Source organism: Rhinoderma darwinii, chromosome 7 (genome assembly GCF_050947455.1).
Source record: "Rhinoderma darwinii isolate aRhiDar2 chromosome 7, aRhiDar2.hap1, whole genome shotgun sequence".
NCBI classification, from domain to species: Eukaryota; Metazoa; Chordata; class Amphibia; order Anura; family Rhinodermatidae; genus Rhinoderma; species Rhinoderma darwinii.
Window position 1 is genome coordinate 135,662,900 of NC_134693.1, and position 22,924 is coordinate 135,685,823.

A 22,924-nucleotide genomic window follows, 5' to 3' on the forward strand; every position below is an offset into this window, starting at 1 on the left:
ATACAAACCACATTTCATGTTCATGATCTTATATTGGACACCCGTCTTTACTGCAGTTTTTCACGCCAGCCGAGTGGCACCCAATCATTTTCACGGACTCATTAACTTTAGCAGGTGAATCAGGTCTGGGAAAACTGACCCGACTCTCCGATCCGTGGAAAGATAGGACTTGTCCTATCTTTCCTCAGATCACATACGGGACCCGGGCGGCACACAACGGATGTGCATTAGCTGTAAGGGTTAAAATTTACCATCACCGTCAAGAAGGATGTTCAGTGATGTAAAGCAGGGTTGCTCTCCAGAGACATTTATGACATATTAATAGGATGCCATAAATGTCTGACCAATCCACAGAAGAGGGTGCCCTGCCCCCCATTTCTTTTAGGGGTGGCCTGGTATGAACAGTCACTGTCTATTAATGTTTTTGAAGATATTGAGTGTGGACCGTCTTCAAAATGTCTCAAATCTTTAGGATTCCCCCGCTTGTGGTGGTCTCTTTCTAATACACTGCAGCCATTCTGAGCTGCAGTGTAAAGCATGGGGGATGGACAGAGTAGCAGCACATGCCTCTGATGAGAGAAGAGCTGGATATCTATCCTATTCGGACGTCAATACATAATTTAGCTACTGATCACGGCTGAAGAAAATCTGTTAATATTAAAGGGGTTTTCCTACTATTTCAAGTGATGACGACATAGCGCTCAACGTTTTTAGGTGCACAGCGGCGCTCCATTCCACCCTTACAGCATGTAACTGCAGCACTGCCCCGTCACTTGGATGGAGAGGGTTGTCGGGAACGTCGCTGTGCAGGGTAAAAGCTGTAGGGGGCACTGCCTATTCATTCTTGTAATTAGCGGTGGTCCCAGAGGTCTGACCCCCACTTATAATGTGACGGCATAGCCTAGCACGATGTGAACCCTTTATTTACATAAAACCCTTTTCAAGTCTAGTTCCACTAATGCGCACGATTTTGCTGAAAATGAAGGTGAAATATCTGCGGCCGCTAAAATTGTGCAAAGTTGCCCACCGCAAATTTTGGTATCTAGACATGAAGTGTAATTTTTACAGATTAAATAAATTTTATAGAAGAACTCTTCGTTTAATGAAATATTCTACAAAACGAGGGTCCGCAGCAGCTGAGGCTTGTATTACAGTGTCCCACACTATGCCTTCACATTTGCTTGGCGGGGCGCTCTACCTCTCGTTGGTAGCAGCCTGTATGTGGCTGCTCGTATGTAACGTTCCCTTCCTGTGTTGGAGGTCCCAGCAGGATCCATCGGTAATGGATCACTTCTACTGCGGAAAAGATAAGCGGCGCCTGAGCAGCACTCCTCTCTAGTCTGACGTCTCACTGATCATATAAATATAATTGACAGACACATCAATGGTAAGTTTCCATTAACTTGTATTATAAAGTTCTTACATATTCCACAGCGCTGTACACAGGTTATAATCTGTCTCTATTGTGGCTGATAAGCGGCGCCACCGCACAGAGTCCCTACTAGTTGGTATTCAGGAGCCACGCCCACTCTATGTGCCAACGACACAGTGATCTCCCCTGGAAGCAATAGAGCGTGGCACCATTTTTGAGTCTCACGCGGAGTTAGTTATTCACACGCAGCAGATTTATTACAGAAATTTCTGTGACTGTCCCATCCGTCTGATTATGCGAAACCTGCTGCGGGGAAAAAACACCTGTTCACATTTAGGGGACAGCTTTATTTGCTTTTTGATAAATTTCTGCAACAAATCTGCAAGGTGTGAATAGGCCCTCAGATTTCCTTAAGGGTATGTTCACACGCACTAATTACGGACGTAATTCGGGCGTTTTTGCCCCGAATTACGTCCGAAAATAGCGCCTCAATAGCGTTGACAAACATCTGCCCATTGAAAGCAATGGGCAGACGTTTGTCTGTTCACACGAGGCGTAATTTACGCGCCGCTGTCAAATGACGGCGCGTAAATAGACGCCCGCGTCAAACAAGTGACCTGTCACTTCTATGGCCGTAATTGGAGCCGTTATTCATTGACTCCAATGAATAGCAGCGCCAATTACGTCCGTAATTGACGCGGCGTTCAAGCGCCTGCACATGCCGTTACGGCTGAAATTACGGGGATGTTTTCAGGCGGAAACATCCCCGTAATTTCAGCCGTTACGGACGCTGTCGTGTGAACATACCCTCACACAGTTTTTTTTTGCTGCAGCTTTTGACCTAGTTCACACAGTTTTTTTGACATGGAAACCGCGTAAAAAAAACGACCGAAATTGCCTGCGCTGGCGGAGAAAGTAGTTTTCGCAGTTTTTTTGTCTGCGGCGTTTAATGGCCGCGGCCGGAAAACACTGCATAAAACGCGACAAGTGTTCTGCCAGCAGGTCAAAATCTGCCTCGAAGTTCCTGAAGGAATTTTGCGGCTGATTTTTCCGCCTGCAAAAATCTCTGTGTGAACAGGGTCCTTTTCTGTTAAAAAAAAAAATGCATGTAAAAACGCCAATTTTATTTTTATGGTACGAGCGCTTGTTTTGGCTTCCCAGCGTTTTTCAAAATGGTGTGTTTTAGTACCTGCAGGTTTTTTGTTTTTTTTTTCATGTATGGCGTTTTTTACATTGCAAATTATGTCATAGGTTCCTCAGGGCATTACATGATTTATTCTGAAAAACGCAGTAAAATCACCATTAAAAAACGCACACGTTGTCACGTGTTTTTTGGTGTCAGGAAGAAACGAACTACTGGAGGTCTATGGGAAAAAAATGAAAAATGTTGTGGGACTACAGCTCCCAACATACCCTGACAGCCATGGTGAGAGTTGCAAGGTGGGAGACCAACAACAGACATATTCTAGAGACCCCACGTAGTTGATGTGGATCTACCAGATCCAGCATTCTATCACGATAGAATCACGACAGCTGGAAGACCTACATCTACCTGTCGATCACCTGAGCTGGTCGCTGTCCGTCATTCGCTAGCTCCACCCCCCTGTCTGGTCATGTGACCGGCGATCACATGACCAGTTATGTAAGCGGCTGGTTTCCCGCCTGCAGTAACATGGCGGCCGTGTGATCGGTCCCGGGTGTCATTTATAGGTTTATTACAGTGCAGGTCAGTGCATTCACCTCAGTATAAAAACTAATGACTAGATATAGTCTCTGTACTCGTTTCCTCTCCACATTACAGCAATGCTCTGCAGCCTGACGGTTTCCAGTTGTTGAGGAACTACAACTCCCAGCATGCCTGTCAGGACATACTGAAAGTTGTTGTTTCCTAACAGCTAGAGGGCCACAGGTTGCAGCCATTGCATTACATAGCTGCTGCCTATTGTAGAGAAGCAACCAATGCTTCTACGCTTACCGTGAACAGTCTGCAGGGCATGCTGGGACTTGTAGTTCCACTGCTGTTGGATTGTGGGAGGGGCCCTGGACATAAGATGGACGCTGGATTGGATAGCAGCTGAAGGCTTTGTACGGTTATCGGTGAACAACAAGTAAAACGCGCTTAGAATTAACACGACGTTTATTGTATTTCACTTACACACAACGCATAATTTAATTACAAAAAACGTACGCGTGGTATGCACTAACGGTGCGTTTTTCCGTCAAAGGAAGGTTGGGGCTACATGCACACGTTGCGTATTTTGCCGCAGAACTGCAGGAAGCCGCAAGAAATTCGCAGGAAAAAACCGCACCCAAAGGTGCGTTTGCGGCTTCATTTTTCGGTGCGGTTTTGCTGCGTAAATCGCGGGGTTTTCATGCTGCGGGTTTTGCTGCGTATTTCTGTAGTACAGGGATAGAGTTCGCAAGCGGAATCGCAAGATAGATTGACATGCTGCGGTTTCGAAAATACGCACCGCGGGTCAATTTACGTCCCGATGAATACCGCAGCGTGGACATGAGTTTCCCTGGAATCTCGTCTATGCTGGTACTGTATTACGTGCGGTTTTGCCGCACGCAAATACGCGAGGCAAAACCGCACGTAATTCGCATCGTGTGCATTGACCCTTAGACAGTCTTTTTTTAATGCGTATTTTGGCATGTAGGAGGCGCCAAAATGCACGTAAAAAAAAGCGCAGTGTGAACAGGCCCGTGCAGGGTTTTTGATTGGCTCGAGACCGGGACCCGCTGGTTTGGTTCAGGGTCGGCTTCTGATGACACCGGGTCCGTCTCTAAGTTTTGTCACTGGATTCTGTTAATGTATCGTCTAAGTTTTACGCTCTCCTTCTGAAACCGCCATTTTGCCGCGGTCCGGGGTCTGTGTGGCTCTTGTGGTGTTTCACATAGATCCCAGGAGGTTTTATTTGTCAGTTCTGTGTAACTGAAAGTGACGGCTTCCTGTTCGCTGCTCGTATAAATTGGTTTCAAAATAATTTTCACGTGATTCGGTTGCGGACGCACAAGTAAGTAAAGACTCTGAGATATTGCGCAATTTTACTTCTGGAAGATAATTCACCAACGTTTACATTTATGGCGCTAGACTATTTAAAGGGATTCTATTTAAAAAGTTTCGCAACTTTCTTAATATATTTGTGTTTCAATTTCTTACAGTTTTCAAGATCACAGCTTGCTGTCAGCAAATGCAAACTTTCTTGTTTACATCCAGAGGCTAAATATGGACCTGGTACTTCTCAAGACTACACATTCATTTGTGAATTTATCCATCAGCAGCACAAATCTCCCCCCCCCCCTCCCCCTCATTTGTTACAATGTATCAGTGCAGATAAATGTATCGGTCTGGAGCTTCACACAGAGTTTTTTGCAGGCAGAAAAAAATCTGCCTCAGAATTCCTTTGCGAATTTTGAGGCAGATTTTGAACAGCCTGCACGTATATTTCCAAGTTTTTTTTGCGCCGTTTTTCGCCTTCAGCCATTAAAGCTAATGCGAGGACCGCGGGCAAAAAGCGCTCAAAAAAAGCTCAGTTTTTTTTCTGCCTCCCATTGATCCAATGGGAGGTCAGAGGTGGAAATCGCAGCAAGAAAGAACATTTCTTTGCCTCCTATTGAAAACAATGGGGCGCGATTTCGGCCGTTTATTGGCGCTAATTCCGACGCAGTTTCCACGTCAAAATCGGGTCCCAAAACTTTGTGTGAACTGACCCTTATCTAGACTGGATAGACTTGTAGCAAATTGTTAGCTGTGAGTAGTATTAGGTCTATACCGGTATATAAACAAGAATGTTCCCCCATTCGCTGACAGCAAGCAGAGATCTTTAAAATGGTGAGAAATTGAAATACAAGATATAGTAGAAAGTTGCACAGCTTTTCATTATATGGTGTCACTTTAATGACAGTCATGAAGACACCATGTTTCTGGTGGCCCTCAGGGGCCCGGCTATAGAGTAGTGTCCTCCATCCTGTGGCTCTCCACTATAGTATATGTATGAATCCGTATATATGTGTTCCAGAACCGGATACGAGATGTGTGGACGCACGGCTTGCACTCTGGCCCCAGAGGATGTCAGTAAATCTTGTGAATATAAAGACAAGCGAGGACAAAGAAAGTGTCCGCCGTGGAGAGACGGCGACTCCGATAAATACCAGCCGTCCTATAATAAAAGCCCCCAGTCCAACAGCCCCGTCCTGCTGTCCGGGAAGCACTTTCAGAAGGTAATGTGAATGTACTGGTCTGGGGATAATGGGTGGGGGGTCACTAGGATATTCCATCAATGTCTGACCTCTAGGACCCCCCACCATTGTGTAGAATGAAGGACTGCGGCCCTACAGCTTCTCTCTGACACCTGCAGTCCCTGGAGGGGGCAGCAGAACCGTCCACAAACACCTTACCATCAGGTGGACACCAGCAGCTAAAAGGGGTGTCCCAAATCTCACTGCTACAAGTTACTTAGACCAAAGACGTCATGAATTTTCTTGCATTTTGCGCATTTTTTCTTATTGCTCCGATGCAACTGAAAATAAAATATTAAGAAACTGCATAGGCTCTTAAATAAAAATCTCCCGTTTTGGGTATACAGCACCTAGGCTGACCTATGCGCGTCTATGGTTACAGACTGCAAACAAACCTGGTGTAGTCTGATCCTGCAGATATGTGGAGACTGATAGAGAATGAGTTTATTGGTTTCTATGCGGCACCCGCAGGAATGACATGACCGCTCATCCTCGCAGTACAATTATTAGATGACTCTTAAAGGGGTTTTCCGGTTTCAGTAAATAAAGCGTATTCATTGCGTAATAAAAAATTCGGCAAACGTCTAATATACTTTGTGTACGAATTTATCACAGAGTTCAAGATCTCTGCTAGTAATCAGTGAATGGGAACCTTCATTGTTTACATTCATAGGATATAAATCCCCTCTGGTCGTGTGATGATCGCACAGATATCTGTACTGTAATGTTATATACACACGTGTGATGACACGACCAGGACAGGTATTCATATTTATCCTCTGGGTATTAACAATGAAGGTTCTCATTCAAAGACAGCAATCAGTGATCTTGAATACTGATGATCTGAAACCAGGAAAATCCCTTCGAGCGATACTCTGATTAAGGCTTGAGCAGATGCTATTTATTTTCCTCGGATCTCATATATAATGTGATTTCTGACTGTATACAGGATGCGGACTCTTCGGAGCGAGTCCTCGCCGCCATGCGCTGGGGTCTTATCCCCTCCTGGTTCACTGAAACAAACCCATCAAAGATGCAATACAACACCAGCAACTGCCGCAGCGACACCATGAGCGAGAAGACGCTGTACAAGGCAAGTGGAACGGCGATATTAAATCCCAGGGATCTAAAGTATTGCTGGTTCTTTGGTATCAATTGATAGGGGGAGGGGTGGACGGTTGTGAAGATATCGCCTCTTTCTTCCTGCAGGGGCCATTTTTTAAAGGCAGGAGGTGTGTGGTTCTTGCAGACGGATTCTACGAGTGGAGAAGACAGGACGGGGGGAAGCAGCCGTACTTTATATACTTCCCGCAGCTCAAATCGGAACAGGTACATTGATGATATCTTAAAGGGGAATTCCGGTTGTGGCAAATTTTTGTATATTGAAAAGTTATAAAATTTTCCAATATACTTTCTGTATCAATTCTTTAGGGTTTTCAAGATCTCTGCTTGCTGTTATTCAAAAGGAACCATCATTTTTTTTTTACTTCCAGTGGATAGAAATGTGTCCTGGTCGTGTGATGATCACACAGGTGCACGGCTCGTTACAATAACAGTATGTCTATGAAAGCTCTATCTTGTAACGAGCCGTGCAGCTGCCTATCACCAAATATAAATTTGTTCTGTTATTAAATATTTGATAGATAAAGTTTTAATAGAAGTATTTAAAAAAAAAAATAATTAACTGTCCTCAGATGTACACACACATAACTGCCACTATCCATGCCAGGCAGGATGTAGATGGTGATGTATTTGGTCTCCATGACAACGCTGCACCTATCCTCAGTAGTGCAGCCTCAGGCTTAGGGCCTGTAACTTCAACTGATCAGTTCTCAGCCTGGGAACAAGATATCTGGAAACGGTTTTCAGATTTTTAATCTACACTAAATGTCCTCCGTAGAGTCGGTGTTGGATGGATTTTCTTTTTCTCTCCAGTCTGAAGACACAAAGGATGGTTGCAATGGAGAGAGTCGGAGGCTGCTCACCATGGCCGGACTGTTTGACTGTTGGGAACCTCCTGGAGGGGGAGACCCTCTCTATTCCTACACTGTCATCACAGTGGATGCTTCCAAGAGTATGAACTGGATTCATGACCGGTACGTAAAACCCGAAGGACACGTTTTTTTCTCATTTTAAAGGGGATATTCACACAACGGTCTGTCACATCTTCTCAATTTCCATGTATCCCGTTGATTTCTGTGAAAAGGTGGCTGTGTACATGCAGCCATCTTTCTACGGAGAGTGAACACTTGGGACCCTTTCATTCTTTACATTTCGTAACGCTATCTGGGTGGTGCCCCTTTAACCCCTTTACGACGAAGGACGGATATATCCGTCCTGTGCAGGCGTTAGTTCCCGCAGAAGGACGGATATATCCGTCCCCTGATCGCGCGGGTACTGCCAGTGTACACACGCGATCAGCGGCAGGAGCACGGCTGTTATACAAGCGCGCTCCGATTCCGGCAGTTTAACCCATTAAATGCAGCTGTCAATAGCGACATCTAATGTGTTTGACAGAGGGAGGTAGCTCCCTCTGTCACCTTATCGGCGCCCCCCGCAAAGAAATCGCGGGGCGCCATCAGGTTTCCATGGCAGCCGGGGGCCTAACAAAGGCCCCCAGGTCTGCCTTCAGCAATAACAGGTATACCAAAGCATTATATATGCGATCAGCGGATCGCATAGTGAAGTCCCTTGGTAGGACTGAAAAAAAAAAATGTAAAGCAGTTAAATAAAGTTTGTGAGAAAAAAAAATGAAAAAATTACAGTCAAAATAAAATAAAACTATTTTTTTTAGTAAAAGTGTCAAAACAAATAACACATACACATATATGGTATCCCCGCGATCATAACGACTTGAATAAAATGAACAGATTAAATAAACCGCCGGATGAACGGCATTCAAAAAAAACGCAAAGAACAACGGCATAACTGTCTTTTTTCTCCCATTCCCCCCATAAAAAATAAAATAAAAGTTAATCTATAAGTCCTATGTACCCCAAAATAGTACTAATGAAAACTACACATTGGCCCGCAAAAATCAACATACGGCCACATCGACGGAAAAATAAAAAAGTTACGGCTCTTGGAATGCGGCGATGGAAAAACAAGTAATATTTTTCTAAAAGGGTTTTTATTGCGCAAACGTAGGAAAACATAGAAAACCTTTACGTATTTGGTATCCCTGTAATCGTGCCGACCCATAGAATAAAGTTAACATGTTATTTACGCTGCATAGTAAACGGCGTAAATTTATAACGTGAAAATCAATGCTGGAATAGCTGCTTATTTTCAATTCTCTCCTAAAATAAAGTTAATAAAAGGTTATCGATATATTATAAGCATCTAAAAATGGTGCAAATACAAAATACAACTCATCCCGCAAAACACAAGCCCTTATACGGCGATGTCGACGGAATAAAAAAAAAAGTTACGACTCTCGGAATGCGACCGTGAAAAAACAAAAAATAATCCTTGGTCATTAATGCGCAAAATGGACTGGTCATTAAGGGGTTAAAGCGGTATTCCAGCCTCCAGTATTTTTTACCTATCCACTGGATAGGTAAAAAATACTGATCAGTGGGTGACCGACCGATGGGACCCCCGCGGCGCAAGACGGTGGCTAGGACAGGTTTGAATGGAGCACAGGTCGGGCTGGGGGCTGGAATACCCCTTTAAGCCTGTTTCGGCATCCGTTTTGTAAGTTGAACCAGTTGTTTTCTCTGTTCGTCTTCAGGTCATGGCGTGTGTAGTAATGTAACCTGGCGGTTAGTGAAAGTGGTGAATTCTGAACCTTTTACTTCCGTTCCCTTGGTAATAGATTGGTACAGCAGGTTTTCTTGTTGACTCAGAGCTGGCGATGCGGAAAGCGTCCCCTGCTGCCGGCTCGTCTGTTTCACACTGCGCTGCCGCTGCCATTTCCTTTTTCTATACTGAGATTATTATGTTACATGTTTCTTTACTTATGACATCAGTGGAAGATTTATCAAAACTGTCTAACATGAAACTAGGCCTTGTTGCCCATAGCAACCAATCAGAGCTCAGCTTTCATTTCTGAACCTGCTCTGGAAATATTAAAGCTGCCATCTGATTGGTTGCTATAGGCAACAAGGACAGTTTTGAGAAATCTGCCCCAATGTGTCATGATTTTTTTTAGTGTGGCAGCCATTATTCAGGGGCAGGATTATTTTTAGATTAGGACTTCTATAAGTAATGGACCCCTTGTAGTGCCAATCACCCCCGAAGGACCACTCAGTACATCCAGAAGGATCACTGTGATGCTGCTTTTCAGCATTGACGACTGTTTCCGAGTCAAAATGATGGGAAAGTCTGAGATTTTGGCGTTTCCAACAACATCTTGCCGATCTTTGCAGGGGTTTTCCAGGCTTAGAAAAACATGGCTGCTTTCTTCAAAAAAAAGAGCGCCACACCTGTCCATGGGCTGTGTCTGGTATTGCAGGTTAGCTGTATTGAAGTGAATGCATCTGAGCTGCAATACCGCACACAACATGTGGACAGGTGTGGCGCTGTTTTTGGTAAAAAAAAAGCGACTACGTTCTTCTAATCTTTAGTTTAGCTTGCTTGCTGTCACTGAATGGAAACATTTTAATTTTCTTCCTCAGACTGAAAACTTCACCTGATCATGTCCAGCTGACACGGGTGCAGGGCTCGTTACAAGAAAGAGAGCTAAAACACTTGAGGCTTATTCACACGTTGCAGTTTTGTTAGTTTTTTTTGCAAACCTGCAGCAAATTAGACATGGCAGCGTTTTGCTGCGGTTTCCTGAAAAAAAAAAAAGTGACGTGTGAATTGGCCCTTAGGCCAGGTAGGCCAGGTTGGACGCTGACCACCGCCAATTGTTGAATAGAGATGCCTCATTGCTTGCCAGAGTGCCCAGATCCCGTTGAAGCTTATGGGAGATCTCCGTCACTCGTTCTCGCTCTACTGCTGCTGCGATGTTGTTTTTTGTTTTTAAAGGCATTGTGTTGCCAGAAAAACATGTTTGTTTTTTTTAAATTAAACATTTAGTGTGTAGGTGATTAAACATTGTTCAAATTTTTTTTATTTTTTTCACGAGTCAGGAAATATTATAAATTATTTCTAATTTATAATACTACCCATTTTTGGTCACTAGATGGAGCTATTTCCCAAAATTGCAGCATTGCAACATTGGGTTAAAAGCCCTCGCTCTAGTGAGCTCTCAGCATCCCCCCCTCCTTTATCCTGGCTAGTGCCGGGATAAACGAGGGGTTTGAACGGTGTAACCTCCTACACTGTGTGTCGCCATTTTTTGAGCTAACACACAGCGTAGTAGGTTTACATACAGTAGTAAACACACACAAACACGAACATACATTGAAATCTCTTGCCTGCTCCTGCCGCCGCGGCTCCCTCCGGCCCGTCCGCTCCGTTTGCTGCCGCTGGTCCAAGTGCACAAATCCGGAAGCCGCGACCGGAAGTAGTAATATTACTGTCCGGCCACGACTTCCGGTCCACAGGAAAATGGCGCCGGACGGCGCCAATTTCGAATTGGACTGTGTGGGAGCGGCGCATGCGCAGTTCCCACACAGACGCCGTACACGGAAGTCAATGGGACGGGAGCCGTTCGCAGTCCCTATGGGACTGTGGCTGCCGTATTCCATGTCTGTGTGTGTCGTTAATCGACACAGACAGAAATGGAACAAAAAATGGCAGCCCCCATAGGGAAGAAAAAGTGTAAAAATAAGAAAAAGTAAAACACAAACACACAAATGAATATAAACGTTTTTAATAAAGCACTAACATCTTTAACATATAAAAAAATAATTTGTGATGACACTGTTCCTTTAAGTCTTGTTTGTCTCCTCCCCTTAAACAGGATGCCGGCTATACTGGATGGTGATGACGAGATCCAAAAATGGCTGGACTTTGGGGAGGTCCCTGCAAAAGAAGCTCTTAAGCTTATTCACCCTATTGAAAACGTCACTCATCATCCTGTGTCCACCATAGTGAACAACTCTCGAAACAACACCCCAGAATGCATCGCTCCTATCATTCTGCACAAGAAGAAGGCAAGTCTGCAAAATGCGGATTAAACGGGCTGTATGAGATCAGAAAAACATGGCTGCTTTGGTTCAGAACAGCGCCACTCTTGTCCATGGGCTGTGTCTGGTATTGCAGCTTACTCAATTTCAAATAAATCGGCACATAGACCAGAGTGGTGCTGTTTGTAAAATAAGGCAGCCATGTTTTCTAATCTCCTACAACTCCTTTAATCAAAAATGTCTGATGTCATGTCTTCGTATAATACTATGACGTGGATTGGCAAAGTGTTCAGTATGATTTTTGCGTTGATATTTTACCACAATCTGAAATAATTTTCCTGTAGAAAAAAAATTGAATAGCAGAAAAATATCAACTAGTGACTGGGAATACGTTATGGCGACTTTTGGTAATGAGAATCGTGACATTATCACTACTCATGAGTCACCTCGATGTTTCGATATCTTTGGGATCCGCTACAACTTTTTCGTGACTTGCCATGGAGCCCTATTATTAAAGGGGTTGTCTCCGGCTTCTCTCCCCTCCGGTGGTCAGCTCTTATGACCGGCGGCAGCCACACATTTCTGTAGCGTTACATGGACGGCCATTCAAATGATTGCCCGTCAATGTAATGCATGGAGATGCTGGGTCCACCAGAGCGGGAGCTGCTCTGGCACATAGACCCCCCCACTAAGTGGTCCATTTGCCCCCACAGGACAACCCCTTTTAGCAGGTTCAATAAAATATATCCACTGAATAGTTTTCCACGGCTGAACGCAACGGCTCTGTCACCATCTATTATTAACCCTATGATTGAGTCTTGACAGTCTCCGCTGAATTATCTAAATGTCTATGTCCACCTTAGCCAGGGATTCGATGTTGCACAGTTGCCTCTAAATTTGGGGCACATGAAATCACGTGAACATGTTTTTTCCTGTGATTTCATGAATGCAAATTCAAGGATTGTTGTGAATCCTCTACCCGCCTTGTAGATTATAGCACCTGCTCTGTTCTAGACCTTTCCTGTTTTACGGTTTGTATATTATTATAGGAGCCCGCTCTAAGCGCCAGCAGTAAGAAGATGTTGGAATGGCTACAAAATAAGTCTCCAAAGAAAGAAGAACCAGAAGGGGTTAAACTGGCTAAACTTTCTCAGTTCGCTTTGTCACCCAAGAAGACGTCACCCAAGAAGACGAGTGCGGGGTTAATGCACCTGTGGCTGAAAAAAGAAGGGGAGCCGTCACCTAAGAAACCGAGGAGATGATGCCCCAACCAGGTCACTACAAATACCATCAAACCTACCGTCTCACCACACTGACTGGCTCATTCAATGTTTGTATACACTCTCTAAGACTTCGTTCACATCTGCGTTGGGGTCTCGTTCTGACGTTCCGTCTGAGATTTCCGTCAGAACGGGACCCTGAACAGACACAAACGGAAACCAGAGGTTTCCGTTTCCATCATCACTGATTTCAATGGTGACGGATCCGGTGCCCATGGTTTCCGTTTGTGTCTGTTCAGGGTCCCGTTCTGATGGAAAGCTCCGACGGAACGTCAGAACGGGACCTCAACGCAGATGTGAACGAAGCCTTAGTGAGGAACGGTTCTGTCCATGTTGTTCTTCGGACATTTTTCTCATTGGGTCACTAGTTCCAAAATTCTTCCATTTAGGGATTTCAGGAGATATATATTCACATATAAGGGAGTCAATGAACCATCGAGGGAATTCCACACAACCAAACGAGTTCTCTTTGCTGAAGGTGCCGTTGTCATATAAGAGGACATGAGGGAGGAGCTTTGTGAGCAGAGACCTGTCAGTCAGCTGCCTTCAGCCAATCGGCATTGCTGGGAGTGTTCTCAGTTCTGCTGAATGGTTGAGAGTAGCTGACTGACAGCAGCCCTCACAATTCTCCCTCATGTCCTTCTCAGTTGGATGCAGGCATTGTGATGAGGTCCTGCTATTATATATCCTCTTAGTAAGGACCATTTTCTCCTCATCTGTGTTTTTGATGATTCACAGCTCTTGCACACGACCGAGATCGGACCGTGAAAAATGGTCCGAGTGTCGGCTGGATTTCCCATCCCGAACGCGTTACAGGTGAACGGGACTTCTGCCATCATAGACATTAGGAGTACCTGCCTCCCCACGGAACTGCTGTTCTGTACTATATCATTTTGTCTATGATGGCAGAAGTCATTTCACGGCCCGAAACTCGGTCGTCTGCAAGAGGTGTTACTGGTTGGTGCTTATTATATACCTGTGGTGTCTTCCTCTCCAGCTGACAGGTATGGAGGCTAAATCTCAAAAACTTGGCTCCTGACATTTCACGTAATTATTTTTAATCCCAGAGGCATTTGGTTTATGTAAAGTTAAAAATTAAAAAAGTTAGTTTGTAGCATCGGACGTGTCTGTTATTGGTAATAAAAAACGTTTCACTCAATGAGCTGCCTGTGTGATGTTTTTGCTTTATTTATTTTTTACATTTTTTTTTTGGCCTGATTCACACTTGTAAGCAGTAAATCATCTGTTTGTATTTTTTTTATTTAGTCAACCATTGACCTTAGGCCTCATGTACACGAACGTGCTTTTGCGGCCGCAATTCCCCCGAAAATCCACGGGAGAATTGCGGCCCCGTTCATTTCTATGGGGCCATGCACACGACCGTAGTTTTTACGGTCCGTGCATGGCCCGGGAGCCCGCACTGCAGAAAGAACGGACATGTCTTATTACGGCCGTCTTCTGCGGGTCGGGCTCATTGAAAATAATGGCCGCGGCCATGTTCATGGCCCGCGATTTCCGGATGGCTCACGGCTGACAGTCCGCTGCCGGCCGACCCGAAAATCATGACCGTGCACATGGCTACGGTCGTGTGCATGAGACCTTAGTGTTGCTGGATAGGTCAGATAGGAAGGGACGAATGACAACAATTTTCCGGCAAATTGTGATTGAACTTCTACCTACCTTACCCCTACCGTAAATTGTATTATAGAAAACTGAGGACATTGGTCACAGCCCCAACAACCTAACCATTGTTTATCATGAGCATATCCCTTTTATGCCTAACGCACACGACCGTGTGTGCCGCCGGAGTACCGTCAGTGATCCGTGGAAGGATACGACGCGCTATCTTTCCACAGATCGGAGAGTTGGAGTTGTGAAGTGAATGGATCCGTGAAAACTACCGGGTGCCACTCGGATGATGTGAAAAACGGCACTCGTTCCTGAGCAACTGGCATAAGGCTGGTTTCACGTGACAACACCCAATTTCATTGAACCATGGGGTCCTAAGTCCAGTTCAGCCAGACTCACAGGGGCCAGCCAAGTGCCCTCTACGTACATGTAAAAGTCTACACAGCTGAAAGCCGCCGTCACGTAACCTCAGCACTTCTGATTAGCCAAGAAGTCCCAAGCTCCCTATTTCACAAAAAAGAAGCTTCGGTTTTCGAACTTCTCTTAACCCCTTCCCGACATTTGACGTATCCATACGCCAAAGTCTGGTAGGGGAAGTATGGAACGGGCTCACGCAGTGAGTTCGCTTGATACGATGCCGGTGTCGGCTGTATGTTACAGCCGACACTTCAGAGTAACTAGCGGCATCGTGCTCGAGCGCGATCCCCCTAGTTTAACTCGTTAAATGCAGCATTTAAATAGTCAGAAAGAGGGGGGCGACCCCCTCTAATAGCTCATCGCGCCCCCCGCAACGCAATCTTGGGGGGGCCATGGTTACTATATCTGCCTGGGGGCTTAATGAACGCCCCCAGGTCCGCCATCTTTGTACACCTATTAAGCCTTGCCTCCGGCAGGGCTTAATAGGTGCCTGTCAGAATCACGATATACTGCAATACATTAGTATTGCAGTATATCGTGCAAGCGATCCAATGATCGCTGGTTGAAGTCCCCTAGGGGGACTAATAAAAAAAAAGTAAAAATCAGTTAAAGTTTTTTTTTGTGTAAAAAAAAAATAAAAAATTCAATTAAAAAAAAAACCCCTTTTCCCATTTTCCCCCTAGAGCATAGTAAAAAAATAAATAAATAAACATAATTGGTATCGCCGAGTCCGTAAAAGTCTGAACTATTACAATATATCATTATTTAACCTGCACGGTGTACGCCGTAAAAAAAAAAATTGTAAACGCCAGAAAGTCTATTTTTTGGTCACCTCATCTCCTACATAAAATGAAATAAAAAGTGATCAAACCGTCGCATGTACACCAAAGTGGTATTATTAAAAACGACAGCTTATCCCGCAAAAAATAAGCCCTCATACCACTTAATTGACGGAAAAATAAAAAACGTATGGCTCTCGGAATTTGGCTACGCAAAATAAATTTTCTTTTTTACACTTAGGTTTTTACTTGTAAAAGTAGTAAAATATAGAAAAAACAATATATATTTGGTATCGCCGTAATCGTATTGACCCATCGAATAAAATTAACATGTTGTTTTAATTGCACAGTGAATTCCGTAAAAACGGCGCGCAAAAAACCATGGATGAATCGCCGTTTTTTTTTCATTTTCTACCCCACAAATAATTTTTTCCCATTTCCTAGTCCATTATATGGCAAAATACATGGTCCTACGAAAAACTACAACTCGTCCCGCAAAAATCAGGCCCTCATAGGACTATATAGACGGAAAAATAAAGACGTTATGGCTTCTGGAAGGTGGGGAGGAAAAAACTAAAATGAAAATCTGAAAGTTGTTTATGAAGGGAAGGGGTTAAGGGGTCTGCTTCCATTTTCGGGTACAACTGTGACTTCATCCCTTTAAAGTGGGTCTGTCAAGTCTATTGACTGGCAGTATAGGATAGAGGGGGAGTCACTGAGCTCGGGGATATATAGTTTTCTATGATTTGATTTAGTTGAGGATTTGCGCGGGTAGGCAGGGACACCTAGCGTCATACATAACTACGATGCTAGGAGTCCGGCTCCCTGAACAGTGTTCGGTCCGGGAAATGCGGTCCGTATCTCACGGACCGAACACGGTCGTGTGAATAAGGCCTTAGACATAAAGCCTGGAGAGCCTGTGAGCCCTGCTTTACCCCGCCCACTCCTAAAGAGCCTGTGAGTCCTTCTCACAGGCTTTGTCTAAGAGTATGTGCACACACAAACTCAAAAACGGCTGACAATACGGAACTATTTTCAAGGGAAAACAGCTGATTTTCAGACGTTTTTTAAGCCACTCGAGATTTTCATGGCGTTTCTTTATGGCTGTTTTTCTATAGAGTCTATGGAAAAACGGCTGAAGAAGTGACATGGACTTCTTTTTCGCGGGTGTTTTTTTACACGGCCGTTTTGAAAAACGGCTGCAAAAAATGCCGCCCGTGGGAACAGAACGCCGTTTTCCCAGCTGTTTGAAGGCGTTCAGCCTCCGTATTTTTAGCCGTTTTTTTTTTTTTTTTTATAGCCGTAGTTAAAGAGAATCTTTCTCCTGCCCATACGTGTGCAGCTTCACAAACAGTCTCACATAAAATAATTTTTCTAACTTCTTCCGTTTTTTACATATCGGTGCCTTTATATTTGGCGCCCGATATGTAAATAAGCCCCTGAACTGTCAATAGGGCGTTTCTATCTAACTAAATGGCAAGAGGGCGTGATGTCTTTGCTCTGACACTGTCCAATCAACTACGGACAGTGTCAGGGCGGCTTGCAATTGCGGTCCGCAATTACGAATGATTTTTACAGTCGTGTGCATGGGGCACTAGGGTGATTAAATATTTGAATTATTTCACGCAGGACGTTTTTTGCAGATAGGACTAACAATAGCGATTAATTTCTAAAAAATTTACGCTCGTCTGATAAACGACACAATCCGTGGCAAAGATTTTCCTTTGTTGTAAATAATCCTATTGACCAACTGACCGATAAATATCGGCCAATCACTACTTACTGGTAAAATGATCAGGTCTAGCTGGGTGAAATCTCGGACCCTCCTCGCCTCTGATGACATTAAGATTAACCCATTAATTACTATCAGTATGTTCGTGCCCCCAACACGACACCCCGACAATGACATTCAGCAGGAGACGCGAACACTAAGAAGGGGCGTGTCTATGCAAATCGAGTATGACGATGTGTCCATTCAGGAGGGAGCCCTCAGCTAGCGGCCAATCAGAGCCGAGAGCGCTCTAGGCAAGGCGGGAGTGGGCGGGGCTTCGCGTTAGTACGGCGCTGGATGTGGCGGAGGGCAGATCGCACAGCAGGTGATCCGCATAACAGGGACGTCCGTGAGTTTACCGAATACGGTACGACCCTGCCGGCCTTGTACGCTGCGCTACACCGCGAGCTGGCGCTAAAGTTCGTCTCTCCTCCGCAGGTCTGAGCCATGTCAGGACGAGGGAAATCCGGCGGCAAAGCCCGGGCCAAGGCCAAGTCCCGCTCCTCCAGGGCCGGGCTGCAGTTTCCTGTAGGCCGCGTCCACCGGCTGCTCCGGAAGGGGAATTATGCTGAACGGGTCGGAGCCGGCGCTCCGGTTTACCTGGCTGCCGTGCTGGAGTACCTGTCCGCTGAAATCCTGGAGCTGGCTGGCAACGCCGCCCGGGACAACAAAAAGACCCGCATCATCCCCCGACACCTGCAGCTGGCGATCCGCAACGACGAGGAGCTGAACAAGCTGCTGGGAGGGGTGACCATCGCCCAGGGGGGCGTCCTGCCCAACATCCAGGCCGTGCTGCTTCCCAAGAAGACCCAGACCTCCAAAAAATGAGACCCCCACAACCTGGGGGGGATTCTTAGTGGTCACTAGTTATTATTGTGGCATGGGGGGGCAGGATCCAGGGCTGAGCTATTTTTCCCCATTCCAGCATCCAAAGTGTTAAATACTGGGGTGCAAAGTGCCCCCAATACACAGTAGGCGAAGTTCGCTTTGGCCGTCTACGAAACCAACTGAACCATCACTAACGCCCCTTCCATGCTGTTTTGGTATGGTCCAAAGTTTGGTTCTTTACCTTAAGGGTTAATATCCCTTTTATGGGGTGCAAATTTACCCCCCCATTCTTTACTAGACAAGTAGGACTGGGGTGAACACCTTTCATTAACTTTCTCCAAAGTTAATTAACTCTTCTCATGCTGGCGTGGCGGTAAAGCGCTCCCCCTGTCTCCTCCACTCCTGTTTCACGAAGGGTTAATAGTTCGCATAATTCGACTTTGCGTCATTTCGACTTTTTAGACTGTTTTCTCTTTAGTTCGGGTTGTGGTCCGTCCGTCAGTCGGTCGCTCGTCGTGTTTTTAGGGGTTGCCGGTGTTGTGATGTATTGTAAGGTTTCTCTAGTTTGTCGGGGAAGGAGCCCTAAACGAGTTCTTAGTTGTCACGGACATCACCACTGCTTAACCCTTTCCATGCTGAGCATTAAATGCCCATAGGAGGGTTTACATTTCAGTGTGGAGGGTGATCATTGTCATTTTTGGGGTTCTTGTAATGGAAGGCTACGTAAGCACTTTTATCGGGGGGTCGGTGGGTCTTATTGTATTAGTGATGCTGCGTGAGAAGCGCAATTTAGAAAATGTGAAACGTAAAATAGGTATTTATACCCCCCCCCATGATGCAGCTCTAGATATCGGGGTTCAGTGTAAGTTGGGGATTCCTGTCCTAAACATTGTAATTCCGATGCTATCGCAGTGCGGTCACTAATCTGAGGACGCAAAGATCACCGCGCTATACGGTAATGTATTTGTTTATACACAGGCGTCCATAGTCTATTGACGTGTTGCATAAATAAACACACCCCATACTAAACTATCGTAAAGTTGTCTTTGGAGGGACCGCATTGCGACAGCATCACCATAGGAAGTTTCAGCACCTTATATATAGCAATTCCTAATTCCCACGGACCGCCTGTAAGTACTGCGGATACGGCATGAGTATTATTTCCCAAATCTGAGAAACTTAACGGTCATGTGGGGATGTTTTTTTTCAACAAACTTTAATGTATATATCTCATTGTTATAGATTTCTATAAAGTCCGTTCAGGGATATCTGGTTCTGGGTTATTAAATAGTCTAGAGGCCCATTTATTTACATGTAGCAGTTTTTAGGATTCTTAGCATTCACTGATAATTGGCCATTGATTTTTTCCTAATATATCTTTATAGAGGGTCGGAAGCTCTGTTTTCCTGATACAGATCTCCAAATCCCTTTTGTGGACTTTCCTGATAATATTCTGGGTACCTGTAGCCACCACTAGAGGGAGCTTAGGAGCCTCCTGCATAATGTTAATAATAGAACTGTGCAGTAAACTCCCTCTAGTGGTGGCTGCAGGTAGTCAGAATGTTATTATTTAGCTCTTTGTGCAGAAAGTCCTGGCGTTTAGAATAATGGACTTCTCTTGTCCCCTCCAAGCACTTAAATATTTTTTTGGTCTAACGCTGCCTGTGTACAGCATACGGCGGTATACGTCTACTTTCATTTACATATGGTTGTGCATGGTGTAAGTGGTCCGGATTCACTATTCCAACAGCAAAAAAATTGCATCTGAACATCATTTTACAGTTTATCTATAAATATAATCTTCATAAAAAGTTGTCACTGTGTACATACATTACATTACTTATCCTGTACTGATCCTGAGTTACATCCTGTATTATCCTCCAGAGCTGCACTCACTATTCTGCTGGTGGAGTCACTGTGTACATACATTACATTACTTATCCTGTACTGATCCTGAGATACAGCTTGTATTATACTCCAGAGCTGCACTCACTATTCTGCTGGTGGAGTCACTGTGTACATACATTACATTACTTATCCTGTACTGATCCTGAGTTACATCCTGTATTATACTCCAGAGCTGCACTCACTATTCTGCTGCTGGAGTCACTGTGTACATACATTACATTACTTATCCTGTACTGATCCTGAGTTACAGCCTGTATTATACTCCAGAGCTGCACTCACTATTCTGCTGGTGGAGTCACTGTGTATATACATTACATTACTGATCCTGAGTTATACTCCAGAGCTGCACTCACTATTCTGCTGGTGGAGTCACTGTGTACATACATTACTGATCCTGAGCTACATCCTGTATTATACTCCAGAGCTGCGCTCATTCTGCTGGTGGAGTTACTACGATAGACTGTAACTCGGGATCGGTACAGAATATGTAATATATATACACAGTGACTCCACCAGCAGAATTCTGAGCGCAGCACTAGTATAAAACAATGTAACACAGGATCAGTACAGGATAAGTAATGTATGTACACAGTGACTCCACCAGCAGAATAGTGAGTGCAGCTCTGGAGTATAATACAGGATATAACTCTGGGTCAGTGTGGTATACATTATGTAATATATTCATAAAGTGACATTTTTACGAAGATTAAATCTAAATAAACTGAAGAGAATGTGATATTCTGAACGGCTTATGGCCCAAGAAATCGGAAGCAGAACGCCTCCAAACATCTGCCCATTGATTTCAATGGGAAAAACGGTGTTCTGTTCCGATGGGCCGTTTTCTTGCGTGGCCGTTTCATAGACTCTATAGAAAAACAGCTCCATAAATGTCTGTAAAAACGCTGTGAAAATCGCGAGTGGCTCAAAAAATGTCTGAAAATCAGGAGCTGTTTTCCCTTGAAAACAGCTCCGTATTTTCAGACGTTTTTGAGTTTGCGTGTGAACATAGCCTTAGCAGTAATATCAGTTTTCCGGAGTACATTTAAGACAACAGAGGCTGAAATACTGTAATGTGGATCCATGTTTCAGCCTCATCGTCTTGTCAGCAGTAACTGGTGGTTTTCTAGCTGGAGAAGTTCTAGTGTCCGACTCACTAATGAGCCACTTCTTAGGTTGGTATCTGACGTGGTGGTGGCGCAGCAGAGCCCTGCACCAGCACTGCTACATCTAAAAACGTATTAAGGCCTCATGCACACGACCGTAGCCATGTGCATGGCCGTGATTTTCGGGTCGGCCGGCCGCGGAGTGTCACCCACGAGCTGCCCGCAAATCGCGGGCCGTGCACATGGCGGCGTGCATTATTTTCTATGAGCCTGGACCGCAAAACATGTCCGTTCTTTTTGCGGTGCGGGCTCCTGGGCCATGCACGGACCGTGGAAACCATGGTCGTGTGCATGGGCCCATAGGAATGAATGGGGCCGCAATTCGCCCGTGTCCATGGGGCCTAACTCAAACATTGTAACACTTTTCAGACCCTTCTATGGACTTTATAGTAGACTAGTGATGGGGCGACTTGTGCAAATGAAAGAGACATGTGAAAATTATTCCAAATAGTATTGGCCCCTGGTAAAGTTTTGGCGCCTTGTGTTGCAGCGTTTGAAGCTTTTTGCCGTCTTTATAGACTCTGAATGTGTTGTCCTCTCAAGAACCCCCATAACGTGTCCAGTCCATTAATAGGTTCTGGCAAGGGAAGGGTTCCCTTTTTTTGTTTTATTTATGCTAGGGTTGGATTTACAATTGGAAAGAGAAGACTTGGGTCATACGTGGTGCCAGGTGCCAATTTTCATTGCAAACGCTACTTGGCACTTGTTTTAGATGTACCATTTGGTTGATTATATAACCACCCACAGCAGATGCCACGCCAATACCCTGTGTGGACCTGCCGTAAATGTTATTTAAGAGGTGGAATACCTTTTTGGGGGGTAAGTTGTCTCGTCCGTGGGTCAGCTATTGGGTATCGCCCCTGCTTTATCACCAGCTCCACCTCTTATGTGTCTAGCGCCAGACCCCATCTCTTGCCACAATGTAAATCCAGCCCTGGCATCTGTCACCGCCATTGTGTGTCCTACATAAAACGCTCCCCGATCTTCTGGTGCCCTCGCGTTGTCTTGTTAGGGGCCCGACTTCTTGGTTGACGATGAAGATGGTGATAGAAGTGAAGATTATTTCAGTTGTTACTTTACTGTACGTTGAGTTGTTTTTAGAAGCACTTTACTATTGTGCAATATTGTTACTTTATATCAGAAAATGTCTTTTTCTATTTAATGTGTTAATAAAAAAACTTCCCCCCCTGTTTTAAACTGAAGCGTGTCTGGGTTACTGTGATGTGAAAGGAGTAGGTGGTGCCCAGCTCTGACCCCCGCGGGTACAGCTGTGCGTTCTCTATAGCAGCGATCCCCGGGCCGCGGTATCTGGTATCCACCCTGGTGGCCTCAGGGAATTTTTGCCGAAAAAACCGCATAGACTGTGGTGCAGTTTTTCACCTGGAATTTCCGCTGTGCAAAACTCCGGCGATGATTCATCCCATGTGACCGCGGGGGGTCCCAGTTCCATCTACATCCTCCGGATACCCGCTGCTATTTGTTGCGGGATTTACCTCCCCATTGAATTCAATGGGG

The 22,924-nt window shown here is 45.0% G+C and overlaps 2 protein-coding genes across 3 annotated transcripts; both read left to right on the plus strand.

Annotated features, from left to right (window-relative positions):
* Positions 1 to 2,988: 2,988 nt before the first annotated feature.
* HMCES (5-hydroxymethylcytosine binding, ES cell specific) lies at positions 2,989 to 14,073 on the plus strand. Its single transcript, XM_075831770.1, has 7 exons — positions 2,989 to 3,098; positions 5,395 to 5,596; positions 6,564 to 6,707; positions 6,824 to 6,943; positions 7,550 to 7,710; positions 11,469 to 11,661; positions 12,684 to 14,073. Exons 2-7 carry the CDS (start codon positions 5,408 to 5,410, stop codon positions 12,894 to 12,896), a joined length of 1,020 nt encoding a protein of 339 aa, XP_075687885.1. The 5' UTR covers positions 2,989 to 3,098; positions 5,395 to 5,407; the 3' UTR covers positions 12,897 to 14,073.
* A 3,684-nt stretch (positions 14,074 to 17,757) lies between these two features.
* On the plus strand, positions 17,758 to 22,611 carry LOC142656840 (histone H2A type 2-B-like). Of its 2 annotated transcripts, none has more exons than XM_075831772.1 (2): positions 17,758 to 17,835; positions 17,949 to 22,611. In XM_075831772.1, exon 2 carries the CDS (start codon positions 17,958 to 17,960, stop codon positions 18,336 to 18,338), a length of 381 nt encoding a protein of 126 aa, XP_075687887.1. In that variant the 5' UTR covers positions 17,758 to 17,835; positions 17,949 to 17,957; the 3' UTR covers positions 18,339 to 22,611. The 2 variants fall into 2 exon arrangements, with proteins under 2 accessions (XP_075687887.1, XP_075687886.1); XM_075831771.1 differs by having other exon boundaries at positions 17,778 to 17,877.
* Positions 22,612 to 22,924: the final 313 nt, after the last annotated feature.

What these genes read in the sequence shown, in the direction of transcription:
- HMCES (XM_075831770.1), top strand. Translation starts at nt 5,408, where the DNA reads ATGTGTGGACGCACGGCTTGCACTCTGGCCCCAGAGGATGTCAGTAAA. An exon ending in CGCAGCTCAAATCGGAACAG is followed by an intron (nt 6,944 to 7,549) that starts GTACATTGATGA and finishes TTTTCTCTCCAG; the next exon opens with TCTGAAGACACAAAGGATGG. An exon ending in TCATTCTGCACAAGAAGAAG is followed by an intron (nt 11,662 to 12,683) that starts GCAAGTCTGCAA and finishes ATATTATTATAG; the next exon opens with GAGCCCGCTCTAAGCGCCAG.
- LOC142656840 (XM_075831772.1), top strand. Translation starts at nt 17,958, where the DNA reads ATGTCAGGACGAGGGAAATCCGGCGGCAAAGCCCGGGCCAAGGCCAAG.